The sequence below is a fragment of the Odocoileus virginianus genome, chromosome 14 (assembly GCF_023699985.2).
Source record: "Odocoileus virginianus isolate 20LAN1187 ecotype Illinois chromosome 14, Ovbor_1.2, whole genome shotgun sequence".
NCBI classification, from domain to species: Eukaryota; Metazoa; Chordata; class Mammalia; order Artiodactyla; family Cervidae; genus Odocoileus; species Odocoileus virginianus.
In genome coordinates, this window is record NC_069687.1 from 50,377,591 (window position 1) to 50,394,876 (window position 17,286).

At 38.4% G+C, this 17,286-nt stretch overlaps 1 protein-coding gene across 2 annotated transcripts in view; it reads left to right on the top strand.

The window, feature by feature from the left end:
- ZSWIM6 (zinc finger SWIM-type containing 6) overlaps nt 1–17,286 on the top strand; it is a 213,210-nt gene that overhangs the window by 39,373 nt on the left and 156,551 nt on the right. The window contains exon 1 of one of the 2 annotated variants that reach the window (XM_070476734.1): nt 14,988–15,110. The exons of the other annotated variant lie outside the window; for it this stretch is intronic. Coding sequence (XP_070332835.1) covers nt 15,095–15,110 — 16 coding nt within the window. The 5' untranslated portion in view covers nt 14,988–15,094. Of the gene's footprint in view, nt 1–14,987; nt 15,111–17,286 lie in introns of those variants that run through there. 2 annotated transcript variants of the gene reach the window in all.

Consider the following 17,286-nt stretch of genomic DNA (forward strand, 5'->3'; position numbering starts at 1 on the left):
CACTGCGGACAGTGACTGCAGCCATAAAATTAAAAGATGCTTGCTCCTTGGAAGAAAAGCTATGACAAATCTAGACAGCGTATTAAAAAGCAAAGACATTACTTTGCCAGCAAATGTCTGTACTTTGGCCACCTGATGTGAAGAGCTGACTCACTGGGGAAGACTGGGAGCAGGAGGAGAGGGGGTGACAGAGGATGAGATGGTTGAATGACATCACTGATTCAGTGGACATGAGTTTGAGCAAACTCCGAGAGAGAGTGTAGGACAGGGAAGCCTGGAGTGCTGCTGTCCGTGGGGTCCCAAAGAGTCTGACACCACTGAGCGATTGAACAACAACATTGAATCCACAGATTATTTGCCTTCTCCTGGTTATTTTGAGAAAGTATACTTCAAGGTTTATAAATTACCATTGAACATTAGGCATATTAACTTTGAATTCCATTTTCCATTTTGAACTGAGCGTCCTAACATTCTGTTATGATTTAAATGTAAGCAGATCACTCTTCTGAAATCATTTATGCCTGCATGGGGGATTTTTTTTTTTTAAAGAGATTTATTGTTAACTTTCTCATTGCTGATTTATTAGAGATTATCTTGAGGAGCAAATAAATTCCATTTATGGATGGTTGAGTTTTCTCACTACCATAAAACCATCCTCAGAAGGACTTCCCTAGCGGTCCAGTGGTTCAGACTCTAAACTTCCAATGCAGAGGGCACAGATTCAATCTCTGGTCAGGTACCTAAGATCCCACAAGCTGGCAGTGTAGCAAAAGAAAAAAAAAAAGAAAAAGCAATTCTCAGAAATGAGCAGCTTTCCACTTTGTTTGCTCTATTATTTTGAGGTCATTATTGAAAGGAAGGAATTATTCATTTTCCATACTGCTAGTGTGCACAGATACCATTTAAACATGGAGAAATCTTTGACACCTTAAAGAGAAATTTCTCCTTTGACACATAACTTTGTTATTCCATTCTTTTCCTCATATTCAGATTTCTTGAAAGAGTGACCACACCCTATTTCTTCACTTCCCTCTTCAACCTCTGGCACTCTAGTCTCCATCCCATCACTCCACGGAGACTTTCACTATTAAGGATACTAGTGTTAAATGCAGTGGGTTCTTCTCATTCTTCACCTTATTTGACAGCTCAACTAAACAAAGACCATTTTTTCTAGTAACACAGTCTTGACTTTCATAAATCCAAGCTCTCCTGGTTTTTTCTTACCTCTCTTGTAAGTTCAGTCTGCTTTGTAGAGTCACTTTCCTCTACCTGTTTTTATGGGCCCTTTTTCTACTCTTATTTGCTCTTAAAACTCCACATACCAGCTCTAAATCTTTACTTCATTAACTTCTGAGCTCTAGACTCCTGTTGTCTGTTAACTAGATGTCTTTACTTGCTTGTCACACTTGTACTTCTAACTTGCTCTTTTCCTTCTATATCTGCCCTTCCTCTATGTCTGCTAGGTCTGTAAGTGGCACCAGCATCCTGTTTAAGCCAGGAAGTTATCAGTGTCTTATCGTATCTACCTCTTGGACATTTCTTAAGTTAATCCTGTATTCTTCTCTGCTGCTACCCTAAGTCTAACCATCATTGGTCTGGTTCACTGCAGTTAACTTTTTCTCTGTGCTTTTGCCACATTACAATGAATCCAGTCTCTCTACTGTACATAGGTGATTTTTAAAAACCAGTTATGATCTTGTTCTTACCCTGTTTTAAGCCCCTTTAAGGCCAAAGCTGAAAATTTTTTCTCTTGTTGCTCTTGATCTGGCCTTGCCTCCATCTTTAATCTCAAATCTTACTCTCCCTGCCCTTCAACAGAGAGAACATGTTTCTCTTTTGATACCTAAGATTTGTAGCATTAACATTACAGGATGTAGTAGACATGAATGTTTTTGTTTTAAAATCCCACTTATAAAGATAATTGTTCTTCATTGTTATCTATTATTTATTAATATATAGGTAGACCAGTTTATGCATATAGTACATGTTAAGGTGTTTGTAAATTGTAAATATTAATGTAAAATATTATTTCTCTGTACTTTCTACTCCCATTCATCATTCCTTTTGCTGCCATCTGCATGATGATACAAGATATTGTACATGTGGTAACAATTCTATAGGAATGCTGGGGGTAGAATACACATGATTTTTCAATTTAGAGTGTCCTTTGAATGGGAAATTAGAAAATGGTCCATAAAATGAACTATTATGATAGGAGTGATGTGCTCAGAAAAAAAAGATTGCTTAGATTCTGGTCTGGATCATCTGAAGAGGTCTTTTTCAGTTCTTTACTTCTGTGTCTTTAGCTTTCATTTTAAGAAAGCATATGGTGACTGTGGAATTATTTTTTACTTATATTTATGAATAAACTCAGTGAATATGCTATTTTAACAGTACTTATGGTATTCATACATTTTTCATACATCCCTTCTGGCTGTAGGAGGAAAGTTAATGCCAAATGCAACTATTAGCTCTCAGGAAGACCATCATCTTATGATTGGAGACATACTAATATGAAATATGAGTGCTCTAGCTAAGTCATGAATCATATTCATAGTCAGTGAACATTGTTACCACGTATTAGGGTTATTTCTTAAAGATAAATAAACTCCCTAAGTTTATCTGTAAATTGGAAATGATCCCAATAAAAATACTGACAGGATTTTTTTTTTTGGCTTGACAAACCAATGCTAAAATTAATATAGAAACATCCATACAATAATAGAAACATTTTGGAAAAGAAAATTAATGAGACTTGAGAACAGCCCTACAAGATATTAAAAGATATCATTAAGCCACAATAATTAAAACTGTGATGAAGGCAAATTCATAGATCTACAGATCAATGAAATAAAATATGAAGCCTGGAAAGGGACCCCCAAAACACACAGGCCTTGATAAAATGGGCATTTCAAATCAGTGATGAAATTTATTCAGTAAATGGTGTTGGGATAACCTGGGAGCCATCTGGAAAGAAAAGTTGAATCTATAATTTATACTTCCACAAGACTGAATTATATGTGGATCTCACTTTAACTTTAAAAAGCAAAGTCACAAAAGAACTAAATAGGGAAGAAAAGTTTTATAATTTCGAATGAAGAAGGTTTTTCTAACTTTGACATAAAACTGTGAAGCAAAAAAAGAAAAATATTTATAAATTAGACTTAAAAAAAAAGTAAACGTTTCTGCATATCAGAAACTAACACAAGCAAATTCAAAGACAAGTTGAGAAACATTTAGAACTCATCAAAGATTCTGGGAAAATTTCCTTCATGTGTCAAAAAATTTTATAAATCAATAAGAAAAAGACCAACAATTCATTAAATCTAAATCCAAAGGTGCCAAGTTGCATATATAGTATTGTACATCAACTATACCTCAAAAAATTAAAGATACCCAGTTTGTAAGAGAAATACAAATTAAAATTGCACTTCTTATTGTTCAGTTACTTAGTCATGTCTGACTCTTTGCAACCCCATGGACTGCAGCACAGTAGGCTTCCCTGTCCTTCACTGTCTCCTAGAATTTGCTCAAACTCATGTCCATTGAGTTGGTGATGCCCTCTAACCATCTCATCTGTCACCCTCTTCTCCTCCTGCCCTCAATCTTGCCCAGCATCAGGGTCTTATTCCAATGAGTATGAAAAAGTAAAATTGCACTAGGTGTCATTAAAAAAAAAACTGTCACACTGATAAAAATTTAGCACATTAGCCTGCCTGTGGACATAAGTACCTATTCTTACATTGCTGGTGGAAATATAAGTTGAGACGGTCTTCACAGAGGATAGTTTATCAGCATACACTAGAATTAAAAATGCACAGACCTCTGCCCCAATAGTCCTCATCCAGGAATGTTTATTATGCTAAGTTGAAATACAGTAGTTTATTGAAGCATTGTTTATATAGTAGCATAATTCTGAAAACAATCTCAATGTTCACTGCAGAAGACTAGTTGTATTATGGTCCATTCACATAACAGAATACAGTGCAGCTTTAAAAAAGAATGAAGAAACTGTATCAATAGGGAATAATGTAGATACTGGTTAAAAATGGAAAAAAAAAGATATGGAGTAGTGTGTTATTTTGCCATTGGAGAATAAACATACAAGAATTGGTAAGTTGTTTGTATATTGCATATAACATCTTTGGAAGGATTCACAAGAAAGTCACAAACTGCCTTGAGAGAGTCTGGGGCAAGCACATCCTTTCAAATATTTTTCATTTTTGAGTCAATGAAAATTAAATCAAAATAGAATGGTAAATAAAGAACAGTTTGGAAGTTAACATTAAGTCTCTGTCTCAGTTTATTATTCAGAAATGCTTTTTATTCCTTACTGCAATTTCTTGGGCTAGACCTTGTGAGGGGAATTCCTTTTCTATCCTGGGAACGATCTTTTCGATTTGTGAAGTGTGTTTTATTGCTTCTCTTTTCTTTTAAATTTTTATTGTCTAAATGACTGCACGAAAGTAGACTGTCATCTTAAAATTGTAGGGATTTACTTGTGGTCGAGCAGTCCATTGCCTTTTACAGTTTCATTTTTCCAGAGGGTCCTTTGACTGGTTCTGAGTTGATAACTGTTTGGAGACCAAGAATTTGATACCACAAGAAACTGAACCGCGCCCCCCCCCCCCCCCCCCGCCTTTTTTTTCCTAGTGCATATTGGAGAAATGACTGTTTCTAAATTTATGCCTTCTGCGAGGTGTTTTTCACAAGGAATAAATTATATTTGGATCTACCCTTTGTATTAATAGAATATCAACTGAAAACTGGAGCAAAGCAGGATGAACCTTCCTGTATGTGATATGTTCTGAAGAAAAGAAATACTCTCCTCTAAAAATTTTTCTACTCTGGTAATATTGTGCACATGAAAGTATGCTTATGTGCAGCTTGACATTATTAACATGTCCACGGCCTAGGGTAGGTGCTGTTGCTGCTGATGTCAGTCTCTCATTCGTGTCCAACTCTTTGTGCCCAATAGACTGTGGCCTGCCAGCCTCCTCTGTCCATGGGATTTCCCAGGCAAGAATACTGTAGTGGGTTGCCATTTCCTCCTCCAGGAAATCTTGGCAGGTGGATTCTTTACCACTAAGGCACTTGGGAAGTCCCTAGGGTAGGTAGGAGATCACTTATTGCTAATCAAAAGGAACTAAAAGTGTGAGGACATTTTGAAAAAGGATCATTAGCAATGCAAATGCAAAGCTACATCTGATAGGCAGTAAACAAAATGTCTTTGTATGATATTTACAGTGAGAAAATGGCTTTGCTGATTTTGAATAGCCTCAGACCTATTTTGTTCTGTTTATCACTTCTCACACTTCTCACAATAGATTTTATATAGCTTTAAGTTATGTATTTAAATAATATTTGATATAGCTTTATTCTCAGAATTTGGACCATCAGCAATAGTTAAGTACTCTTTTTAGTACTTTAGTAGTGCTCCAGAGAATGTTCTTAACAGTGTGTGTAGAATATTTTTTTTCCACTAGGAAATGGCAGCCCACTCTAGTATTTTTGCTTGGAAAATTTCATGGACAGAGGAACCTGGTGGGCTGCAGTCCATGGGGTCACAAAGAATTGGATACAACTGAGCGTGGGCATGCACACAGATGCACACACACACCCACATATTTAAATTTAGGTTTTGAAAATACTAGTTCCATCGTATACATTCACAGTTCTTAGGACTTCAGATCTTGACAAAACTGAGGGTATTGAGTGTATTGCACCAGGGACAACATCCTCTTTATAGACCGTGAGAGTCATTTCTAGGTATCAAGTCAGGAGGTGGAAAGAGCAGGAAATGTGAACCTGGTAGGGTTGTCTGAGACATGGTAGACATTTGAGAGATGTCTGTTTATTGGAAAATGCTGACTGGAACCTGGGGAGATTGTATTGCCGTGCACTGACCATTGAGTTGTCTTTGGTGATGACTTTTGTTCTCTCTGGTTTTTGTCTCAGTGATTACCAACCCCTGGTTTAGAATTAGTATTGCTATCATAAACTCCTTAGTGTGTTTGTAAAAACTTACTGTTTCTAAATACATCCTGAACAGGATATATTTGTAGAATGGATCATTCTAGGACTTATTTTTTATTTTTAAAGAAGACCATTGACAATTCTTTTTTTTTTTTACATTGAAAATCATCTCCAGTTTTTTTTCTTCTGCAAATGATGATATTGAATTTACTTTTAAAGTAAGGGTACGTCTGTCCTGGACAGAGACTCAAAGTAGCTAACATTGTGATGCATGTCATGCCTTTATCTTAAAGTACGAAGGAAAGCACGCACATGCCTTATTGCTGTTCAGAAGTGGCGAACAGTTGTCTGTAGTTTATTTTGTTCTAGTGTGTGTGACATGTGGCCTCTTGGCTATGGAAAACCTAAGTACAGTATATTGCCTCTTTGATCATTGGACTGATATATTTTCCCCTGTTGTTCAACTGGGACTCTATATAGTTAACTTTCTGAATGTCATGAGAAAGGCTTTTTTTCCCCTTCTTTGGTAATTGAGGTATTCCCGTGGTGTGGAGTGAATAGATCCCTCCATCACAGTGTATTATGTAGTTAACTGTGTGGATAAATGTAATGCAATCTATTCAAAACAAATGTAAAATATACTAGGGCTTTTCCTGTAGAAGTGAAATGTAGGTATCTTGATATAACCGATGAAATTGGTTGTAGTTAACTGTTATATTAGCAAAGGTCTGTCCACCTGCTAAACTTTTGGTTCTTTGTTGAGGGATGGAAAGTAAGTAATATAGATATGCTTGTGAGAACTGGAATGCAGGCCAAAAGCTGGTCTGTTCCAAATGAATGCTACCAAGACTTAAGCGGCATCGTGTTCATCTGACAGACAAGCGTGGCTGGTGGTGCTTAGGTCTTACGTGCTTTCTTACCGCACATTCTCTTCCCTACTCATAGCTGTCAGTCATTTGGTGATAAAAATAACCAGAATATACATCTTTTATATTTTGGAGCAGAAAGAGATAATCCTTTTCATCTCAGCTTTTCTCTGATATTTTTGCAAAGAAATCATTAGTACCCTGCTGCCCTTGGCTTTGGCATTCTTATCAGCATTCCTAATCTCAAGAAGTATATTTTTGTTTATGATTAGGTACTTGGTCTTTAGTTACATAGCAGCCAGTGACAGAATTAACTGGACTCTAAAGGAGTCAACAGTTCTCTCTCTGACAGTTTTTTCCAGTTTCCCCAAAGTGCTACACTTTAAGCGGTGAAGTCATGATGCCTTCAATAGAGAAAGAAATTTGGTATTTGGGGTGAGTGGGGAAATTAAGGGAGCTAATTTGCACTTGAAATACAAGGTATCCAAACAGGAAATGTGAGTTAGACTTATTTTCAAATAGTATGTTTTACTTTCAAATAACATGCTCAGTATAATTTTCTTTAACTTTCAAGCACCTTTGCAGGTGAAGGTTCTCTAAATTCAAAGGAATAGATCCAGTTCTTAATCTAAAACAAGTATAGTAAATACAGTGTTTCCACAAAGTCTGGACACATAGGGAAAATAGCGTGCTTACTGATTGAGTGTATTGGAAAATGTAGCTTACATACCATTTAATTTATTGAGATACACACATTGTATATTTTCTCTTTAGGATTTCTTTTCCTTTCAGGTTTCAGGCATAGTATTAAAATAATTGTCCAGTAAACAGAGAGACTAGGCAACTGGCAGTCACCTCCCATCAGGGTCAAGATCTTCTGGGCAGCTTGAAGCCACACCTTAAATTCAGGATGGTGGGAGAATAGGGAGAGACTGAGGATTAGAGTAGAGGGCAGTGTGTGACTGGCTTTCTTTTCACTCTGCCAGGTGGCTTTAGTCTTAACTGAAAACTTGATCTTGTTTTGAGAGAATCAGGCCTGGAAGGGTTGATAACTCTGGCACATAACAATACTGTTTTACCGTTTCTTGTTTTGATCTGGTACCTAGTGATGTATAAGAACTTTTTCTCATTCATGCTAATGCTTTTGTGGTTGGTTTAAGTAATACATCATCATATTTAGAAAAGCAAAAAAAAAAAAAAAACCAAAACGACTACTTCAGTGACAAACTTTTTTTTCTCATTTTAAGGATCAGATTTTCAGAGGTAAGATGTTGTTTTCCTTGCTAAACCAGAGAATATATGATCTTTATTGATAAAAGTCTTCCACATTCTGATAATTTTTTATAACCAGTTTTGTAGTGAAAAGTATGTGTAGCTTTGTGAGTCTAAGCAGGGAGGAAAGAAAATTCAGATAGTGTGAAAGAATACCACCACCCTCACAAAACCTTACGAACAGTTGCTTTCATATAGTATAGTTGAATCTGAATTCTAAAGATTATAGGATTTAGAAAATGTTAAGATTAGTAGGTGACCAGTGTGGCTGTGGTGGATATGAAACTCAAGTATTGGTGGAATGACTTTGAATTTAGATGGGATGTTGGAAACTTTGCGTTCCAAGAGCTGCTTAAAATTTCCATCCATTGAGCCACATGCAGATACCTTTATTTTCATATTTTTAACACTTCAGCCTTGGACAAACCTTGTGGGGAACATCCTGCAGTCTTGGGGTTTGACTCGGTGGTCTGTGTGGCCCACTGCATCTCTAAGATGAGTGCGGTCTCTCACCTCAAATGGTAGATGCCAATGGACATTGCGCACACACTTGCTGGTTAGTGGTGGTTGGCATGTTCTCTTCCAGGAGGCAGTTACATATTTAGAGAAAAATTTTCATCAAATATGGTAAAAATAGAAAAATTTTAGTATTTAAAAGAGTTTGCCCAAGCCACTTTATACTGCTGGGATGTCAGGAGAATGCTTAGTTCTCTTTTGAGTTTTAAACCACCTTCATGGGTAACAACAATGGAGTCCTAAGTACTCAGGGAAATGTGATGATGGGAAAAATAATAAAAGGCATTATGATTTGATAGAACCCTTGTTTTGTAGCTAGGCAGATCTGGGTTTGGATTCTGATTCTGACCCTTACCACCTTTATGACCTGGGCAAGTTACTTTACTTGTCTGGTCCTCATTTGCATTAATCGAGATAATGTATATCTAGTATTTAGGCCAGTGCATAGGTGCTTTATCAGGGTTAGTGCTCTTTTCCGGCTTCATTGTGTCATGATGAATGCGCATATTCTGTATGGCACATGCTGTCTCACATAACCAGGCCCAGTAGTACTTTGCTCTGCCATTGACGGTCCACCTAGATCTCAGTTCTTCCAGGAGCCTGCTCTTGGTCCCTGTACCCCAGGGGCAGAGGGCTGTATATAACCCTGCTAGTAATGGTGATCATGCCCTCTTCACTGGGATTTTATGGAGCAGCCAGCCTGGCTCTCTGTCTTTTGATTAGCACAACAGAGTGGTGGGCACAAGTCAGACATAGGAGATTATGGAACAGTGACACTGTGACCCAGCAGTTGAACGCTGCTAAGGTTGGGGAATATTTCAGGCCTAGCTTGCATTTGGCTTTCACGTATTAACATACCAATTGAGAACACGTTCTTGTGCTTTGGTGTTGTGAAAGCTCTCCTGCCTACATTCTAGATTGATATCTATCTGCCTTGAGTTTGCCGTTTGTTTTCAAGTACTACATCAGGGAAACACAGACCTCTGAGAGACCTTTGGTTTATTCACAGTAGTGGACTTCTTCCTGCTTCTGAGTGATTTTGCCTTTGTCTTTGTGCCTTGGTAGGTTTTTTTTTTCCCTCCCTCTGTTTAAACAAGGATTAATACTTCCTTTAGTTGAGCTGGGCTGTTTTACGTGGATTGGTGATTATAAAGCTTTTCTGAGCAGGTGTAGTGCAATGAATAGTCTTTTTAATTTCATTTTTTTGTATTTGCATTTTTTATAACCTCTTCTGCAACAAATGGTGAAACATCATGTCCACACTCTTTCAGTCAATAGTTAATAGTCTTTCCATACTTCCCAGCTGCTTATTGTGGGCACAGCTGACAAAACCAGGAGAGCCTTTCTAGTAAGGTGAACTGAGCCAGCGTTTGAGTAAGACAAAGAACTTTGCTATAGAATGAGCGCTTTGACAAAGTGAACAAATGTAAAGGCAGCTGAAAACTTGAGTGTTGCTAATCAGGAATATATTTCATGATCCTGAAGTTTCCAAAACATGTGTGTACTTAAGAAAAGTAATCCAATGACTTGTGGGCTCATAGATTTTCCTGTTTCAGAATCCCTTTATGTGGATTTAAAAAATGTTTTTCATACCTTTGAATATCTTACTCTCTCAAAGAACATTACTAGTTCTCATTTTCTTGTATTTCTGTGTCACAACAAATTTATGATTTACTTTTGAGGCTCTGTGCCCATTTGCTCTTGCCAGATGCCCTCTGTTCAACGCAATTATGGCAGATTCCTTTATCTCTAGTTGCTAAGTCTCTTTAAGGAAGCATTTGCTTTTATTGTTTTATTTATGATACTGATAATGAGCACTCCATAGAGTTCAAAGGGGCTTGTTCTGATTATTAAAGAATGTCTTTCTCTGCTGATAGTTGCTTGTATCTGAAACAGCTTTCTACAGTAGATAGGCCATCTGCTTTTGGGAGAAATCTACACTTTCCTCCAAATCAGCAAGTGGGTAATATCAATAATAAGCACAGTGAACCTGCTACCCCTCAAAATAGCATATTTACATAAATTGCCTGAAATTCAGGATTGTGTCCATTCCATATTCTCTTCCATTGCTTATGCTGGAGAAATTTAGGATTATTTTACTTAACATCACTGCATTACTTTCATTTCATTCAAAGTAATGAAATATTTTAAATGTAGGAGATGGAAAGGGTAAAACAGCACTTGTGAGATTTCAAATGTAAAACGTTACGGGTCAGAAAGTCCTTTTTTAGTTAGTTGGGTGCTTGTAACCGTCTATACTCTGGGACTGTAACGTAGAAGTGCTTCATGTGTTGAGTACTCTACAGATGCATTCAAAGTTGGCTTGAATTAATGGCCTGTCAAAGTTATTCTTGGAAAAACAAAACAAAGCACCATCTCATCCTTTTCTTTTTCTTCTTGAAAGATGGAAGATGGACTAGTTCACATTTCATACCTTTGCTGGGTGGGTATGCTGCTGCTGCTGCTAAGTCACATCAGTTGTGTCCGACTCTCTGTGACCCCATAGACAGCAGCCCACCAGGCTCCCCTGTCCCTGGGATTCTCCAGGCAAGAACACTGGAGTGGGTTGCCATTGCCTTCTCCAATGCATGAAAGTGAAAAGTGAAAGTGAGCTTGCCCAGTCGTGTCCGACTCCTAGTGACCCCATGGATTGCAGCCTACCAGGCTCCTCCATCCATGAGATTTTCCAGGCAAGAATACTGGAGTGGGGTGCCATTGCCTTCTCCGGCTGGGTGAGTATAACTCTTTGAAAAGCCAGTCTTGAGCTGAAAAGTTGCCCACATACTAAAATTTTTTTTCAGCTGTAGAAAACATTTTGGATTTATGTAGTTTTTCAAATTGAGAAGTACTTGAAATGCTTTAGAAGTGACAGTCTTGTTCTAGGAGAGGTTCAGTTGAGGTGCTTATGGCAAACCTTCTGGATGATGTTGATAATGGCAGTAATAATAGTAGGACTCATTAATATAGGACATGCTTCATACTGTAGCCTAAGAGCTTCATATATTAATTTATTTAAATTAAAGATACATAAGGAAACTGAGGTAGAGACATTAGGTAACTTGCCTACTGTCATATACCTGGTAAATGAAAGAGTTGGAATTTGAGTCCACTCAGTAGCTTAAAAAATGTATGCCCTTCACCACTTTCCTGTGTAGTGGCTGAGAGGCTTTAAATTTTATTAAGTTAGAATTGTAACTTAGAGTATTTTGCTATTAGGAAACCTTAAAATGGAATCCAATACTGTTTTACATAGAAGTAGGAATAATTGTGAATTGAAATTGGGAAATTCTGAATTTGGTTCTGCAGTCAGCAAAAAGACTGCCTTTAACTTATCTTTTTGAATCATTCTAGATCAGTGTTTAGTCTTTGCACTTGAAGATCTGTAAATGCATCTTGAAATACTGGGACACTTATCCCCAAACTCATGTCAGGAGAAGAAATGAGAGAAGAGACAATAGGCATCAAAGTCAGCATCTGTCAGTGAAACTTGGTCTGTTTTCCTGCCCTCGAGGCTTTCTCTGTGATTGAAGAACTCTTCCCACCTAGTTGGGCTCCTTCCTCCCTTGGGGACAAATCCCTAAGATTTGTTGTATCATACTTGGATACCGAAGTGGAAGTATGCTTCTCTGAAACTTGACAGAAGTTAGGGAAATGAAAAAGTGATTTAAAGACAGTGATTTAATGCAGTGATTTAAAGACAAAACATACTTGAAAACCGTCTTGTGGAGGGAAAAAAAAAACCTAGTCAAAGAGCCTCAGAACATAGTTCTTGTCTGTCCGCTTTGTGTCTGTTGATCTTCTGTGCAACTCGTCACTGTTGCCATTCAAGATTTTAGGAAGCCACAGATAGATTTTGATGCAGACATGCTGGACTGAGAATAATCTTAGCCATGTGCCATACATGTGTTAGTCTGGATGTGCAAAAGGTGCTTGTAGTTTTGACCTGGAAACGAAAAAAGCAAGTGTTTGGCCAATCAGGGGAGCTTCTGTAATGAGAATGCGCCATTAATGACTTTTCCTGATGGCATCTGCAGCATGAGGCAGAATTGAAGTTTTCTTTTCCTTCGGTCTTGCTTGCTCCAGAGCTCCATTTCTTCTTCACCTTCATTTCCTATCTCCTTTCCTAGACTATGTTTGCCAGCCTGCCTGCCAACCTGTCTTTCCACATATGGTATGTCCTGCCTTCTCCAAAGAATTCCAGTTCAGCTAGAGAGTATGACAGTTCAGAATTCTTTACCATATTTATTTTTTAAAGTTTTTTTCTCTAGGGCTATATATTTAGACTAAGAAGTTTACTATAATTAAGTATTTCTTTATCCTCATGCCTCTTATAAGGAGGAAAATTACTGGAATTCAGAAATAACGTGACCAGCATAGTGCCAAAGCCACAATTTTTTTAGCTCAAATATTTTCAGATCCTTTGTTCCTCCTGCTCATTAAATCTGAGATTATGACAAAGTTATATCTTTTGTGTTTTTTGAAATTTTTTCCAAGTAACAGTGTAAAATTTTATGCCCTGTATTTCTTTTCCTCTCTTTATCTTCGCCTAGTGCTTTGGAGAGCCCGCATGTGATAAAATTTTTGTGAATGAGCATTGTCAGTTGGGGCAACCTCAGAAACTGTATTTTCAAAACAACTATTTTTTTTTTTTTTCCCATCCAACTGGCTTTTCTAGGGCCACCTTTTTGCATATATTTTTCTTCAAAATTTTTGTATTTTCCTCCGTGGTTGGCATGCCACTCTTTATTTTCTTTTTTTAAAAATCCATGTATAATTGATTTATGCCACTGTTTTACCATAGAACTAAGAAGCTGTTTGAAATTGATTGGGTGACTGGGGCTGTATGTAAGATATCCTTGTGTATAAGTATGCCAGCTTTCAAAATTGTGTTTTCTGTGAAGTGTCAGCCACTCATTCGTCTCTGATTCTTTGCGACCTCATGGACTGTAGCCTACCAGGCCCCTCTGTCCATGGAATTCTTTAGGCAAGAATACTGGACTGGGCAGCCATTCCCTTCTCCAGGGGATCTTTCCATCCCAGGGATCGAACCCAGGTCGCCTGCACTGCAGGCAGATGCTTTGCCATCTGAGCCACCAGGGAAGCCCTTGTGTCTTTTAGTAAGTAGTCTTGATGAATTTGCAATGATGAGTGTATAGCCATTTGTTGATTTCTCTGTTGTAGCAGATAGATGGAGAGCATGGTGGCTGCATCCAGGCTCGCTATATACATGCACCTACTTGCCTTTTCTTCCCTTTTCTTTTATCCTGTAAAACAGTATTTGAGATGTATGTGTACATGCTGGAGTATGTTTTTCAAAAATAACTTTTGTCTCATATACAAAGTCTGTGTTTCTGTAGAGAATATAGAAAATTGTGAAGAAGAATCACCGTTAACAGTTCAGTAATTGGCATGTACGTATGCCCATGTGCATATATATGCAAACATTCATACATGTACACTATTGTGTAATGTGAGTGAAGTTATATCACACATGCTATTTGCCAACCTTTTAAAAAATACTTTGTTTTGGCATCTTTCCATATTAATGAATATGGTCTTTTAAAGTGACTAAACTGTGTTAAGTATAGATCATATAGTTAGTTTTAATAGGTATTTAGTTTTCAGTTTTTTGATGTTGTGAACAGTGCTACAGTAAGCATACTGACTGGTGTGTTCATCTTGCAAAGTTATATTTTGGAAAATTTTGCAAACTTACATATATTTAAGATTTCTTTAAGTGGAATTGCTAATACTTCATTTAAAATATAATTATACTCTGGCCATGCGAGCATGTTAAGTCACTTCAGTTGTGTCCGACTCTTTGCAGCCCTATGGACTGTAGCCCACCAGGCTCCTCTGTCCATGGGATTCTCCAGGCAAGAATACTGGACTGGGTTGCCATGCCCTCCTCCAGGGGATCTTCTTGACCCAGGGATTGAGCCCACACCTCTTATGTCTCCTGCATTGGCAATGGGTTCTTTACCATTGAGCCTCCTGGGAAGTGCATACTTTGGCTATGGCAGATTATTAAGAAATGTATGGTTTTGTAGGCAACATTCTCAGAAAACTGACACTTTTTTGCCTTTGATAATCTGAACTGTGATATTTTAGGTTGAATGTATTGAGCATCCAGACATACAGGGCCAAATGCTCCAGATTCTTGGGCTTTGGGGTTCCTGGTCCTTCTCCTTTTAATAGCTTTTTTGTCTGCTTTTGAACTGTGGTGTTGGAGAAGACTCTTGAGAGTCCCTTGGACAGCAAGGAGATCCAACCAGTCCATCCTAAAGGAAATCAGTCCTGAATATTCACTGGAAGGTCTGATGCTGAAGCTGAAACTCCAATACTTTGGCCACCTGATGTGAAGAACTAACTCATTTGAAAAGACCCTGATGCTGGGAAAGAATGAAGGCTGGAGGAGAAGGGGATGACAAAGGATAAGATGGTTGGATGGCATCACTGACTCAATGGACGTGAGTTTGGGTAAGTTCCGGGAGTTGGTGATGGACAGGGAGGCCTGGCGTGCTGCAGTCCAGGGGGTCGCAAAGAGATGAACACGACTGAGCAACTGAACTGAACTGAACTTCTTTGTTAAAAACAAGATAAGCAACTTTATCATGTGATGCATAAAATAAAACCTAGCAGAGTCAGTTTCTATAGAGTGTTCCAGTTACAGAGAGAGCATAGGGACGTTGTTGATTAGGTAGGTAAAGAATTTTTTTTTTTTAGTTTGAGGCTGTTATTCTATGTCCACTTCCTGCTGGATTAATTTATTTCTGTGACAAAGCAGCAGTTTACTGCTGAATGTAGGAGACAAGGCTATATAACATGAGATAAAAAGCAAGCTTTTATGATAAGATTCCCCTCCTTCAATTGGGGGAAGTGCCGGTGGAGTGACTTTCCCATCACTCGTGGCTGCCTGGCACAACCCACTTGTAGCACTCTCCCTTGAGGGAAGTGTGTCCTTCCCTCTGGGAATACCCCCTGGGCTGCCTGCCTCCTCATTGTCTTCTCCAGGGCTGATGGTGAGGGAGTCAGCTAGGACCTGACTGCTTGGGCCCTGGAAGCCCCTGCATGGGATGAGTTCCTGTCTGAGCCTTGGACTGTTTAGTGATACCGGTCCTCCCTCCATTCTGTTTGGTTTGTGCTCAACTCTGGTTGAGTACTGGGAATGGAAAGCTGAGTTAGACTTCTTCCCTGTCTTCTTGGAGCTCACTGGGTGGAAAGTAAGATGACCTCGAGGCAAGTAACTTGATTGACAACACACGAACTACCCTCTGAGTAGTATGTATGAGCGGAAGTTATCCATTCTTCCTGGGTATTTGTGAAGGCTTCCAGAAAAAAGGGGGAAACTTGGAACCAGTGGTGGGAAGTCAGAGGAAGTAACCAGGCAAATACAGTTAGGAGAGGAGGGAGCAGTGGTTGGTCAGAGGAGTGGGGAATGGAAATACTTTCTGGGAAGTAGATAAAGCTCATGCAAAAGTGTGGAGGTAGGAAACTGTTATCTTCCTTTTGTGATTCAGAGTCCACACTGCTTCTATGACTGACAGCAAGTGTTGGAAGAGTCTGGTGGTGGGGTGATAGGAGAAGAGATCATAGAGGCAGGTCAGACTATGGAGGACCTTATGTGCCCTGATGAAGAGTTGGACTTGATCTTCTAGTGATGGTGGGGTGCCGTCACAAGGCTTTAATTAGCCTTGATTCATGGGCGCAGTCATGAGAAGCCAATGAGAAAGCCTGTCGTGTTCATTTCATGTAGTCATAAAATCCTGTTTATGAGTTGGGGATGTGCTAAATGTTAGTACCAGAGGGAATACATTTATAATGTGACTCATCCCTTCTCAGGGCCATCGTGGCCTATAAGGTGACCGGACAGACATCTTCAATGAAGGGGACACCATTTCAGAGAGGTGCTGTAACTGCTCAGTGCTGAGGAACCTGTCCTGGCAGTCCTCCCTGCTGAGGGAATATAGGTATAGGATAGGCATCAGGGATGTCCTTGCACAGTCCTTACTGACAACCCAGTGGAGGACAGGCGGAAGGCTGGGCCGTGCAGAAAAAACCGTTTGCTGTGTGTTGATCCTCTGGCTTCATACCTGCATACAGATATGGATCTGTCAGCATGTCATCTTTGAATATTGAGTTAAACAATATCAGAGTTAAGATGAAAATCAGTCATCTAATTGATTTAATGAATATAGGGCTAGACACACAGTTATAACTCAGGAAAAATTGATTTTTTTAAACACCTTACTTTAAAATGGATTTCAAAAATTGAAAAACACTTGGTTAAAAATATTGTTTTTTTTTTTCATGTATCCGGAGAGATGAAGATTTAGAACTTCTAATTTATAAGTTAAGATATTTTATTCACTTGACCTTTTAAGCAAAGTTTTATAAGTAAGACACAATAGGCCATGGACTACATTAGTAATCTGATATTAAAGTGTTCTCAGAATTTATTTCTCTATAAATTATTCAATGAAGTAAAGAAAATAGCTTTACTTAATGGAGGGGGTCGCTCAGGAGCTGTCAACTTGAATATCTTTTAAGCTTTACATGTTTTTTTTTCAGGGGTAGTTGTTGGTTTAGGCATTCTAAATCAGTGGATTGCTTGGAAAAGTAAATCAGGAAAGTTTGTGTTTTTTTGCGAGTCTAC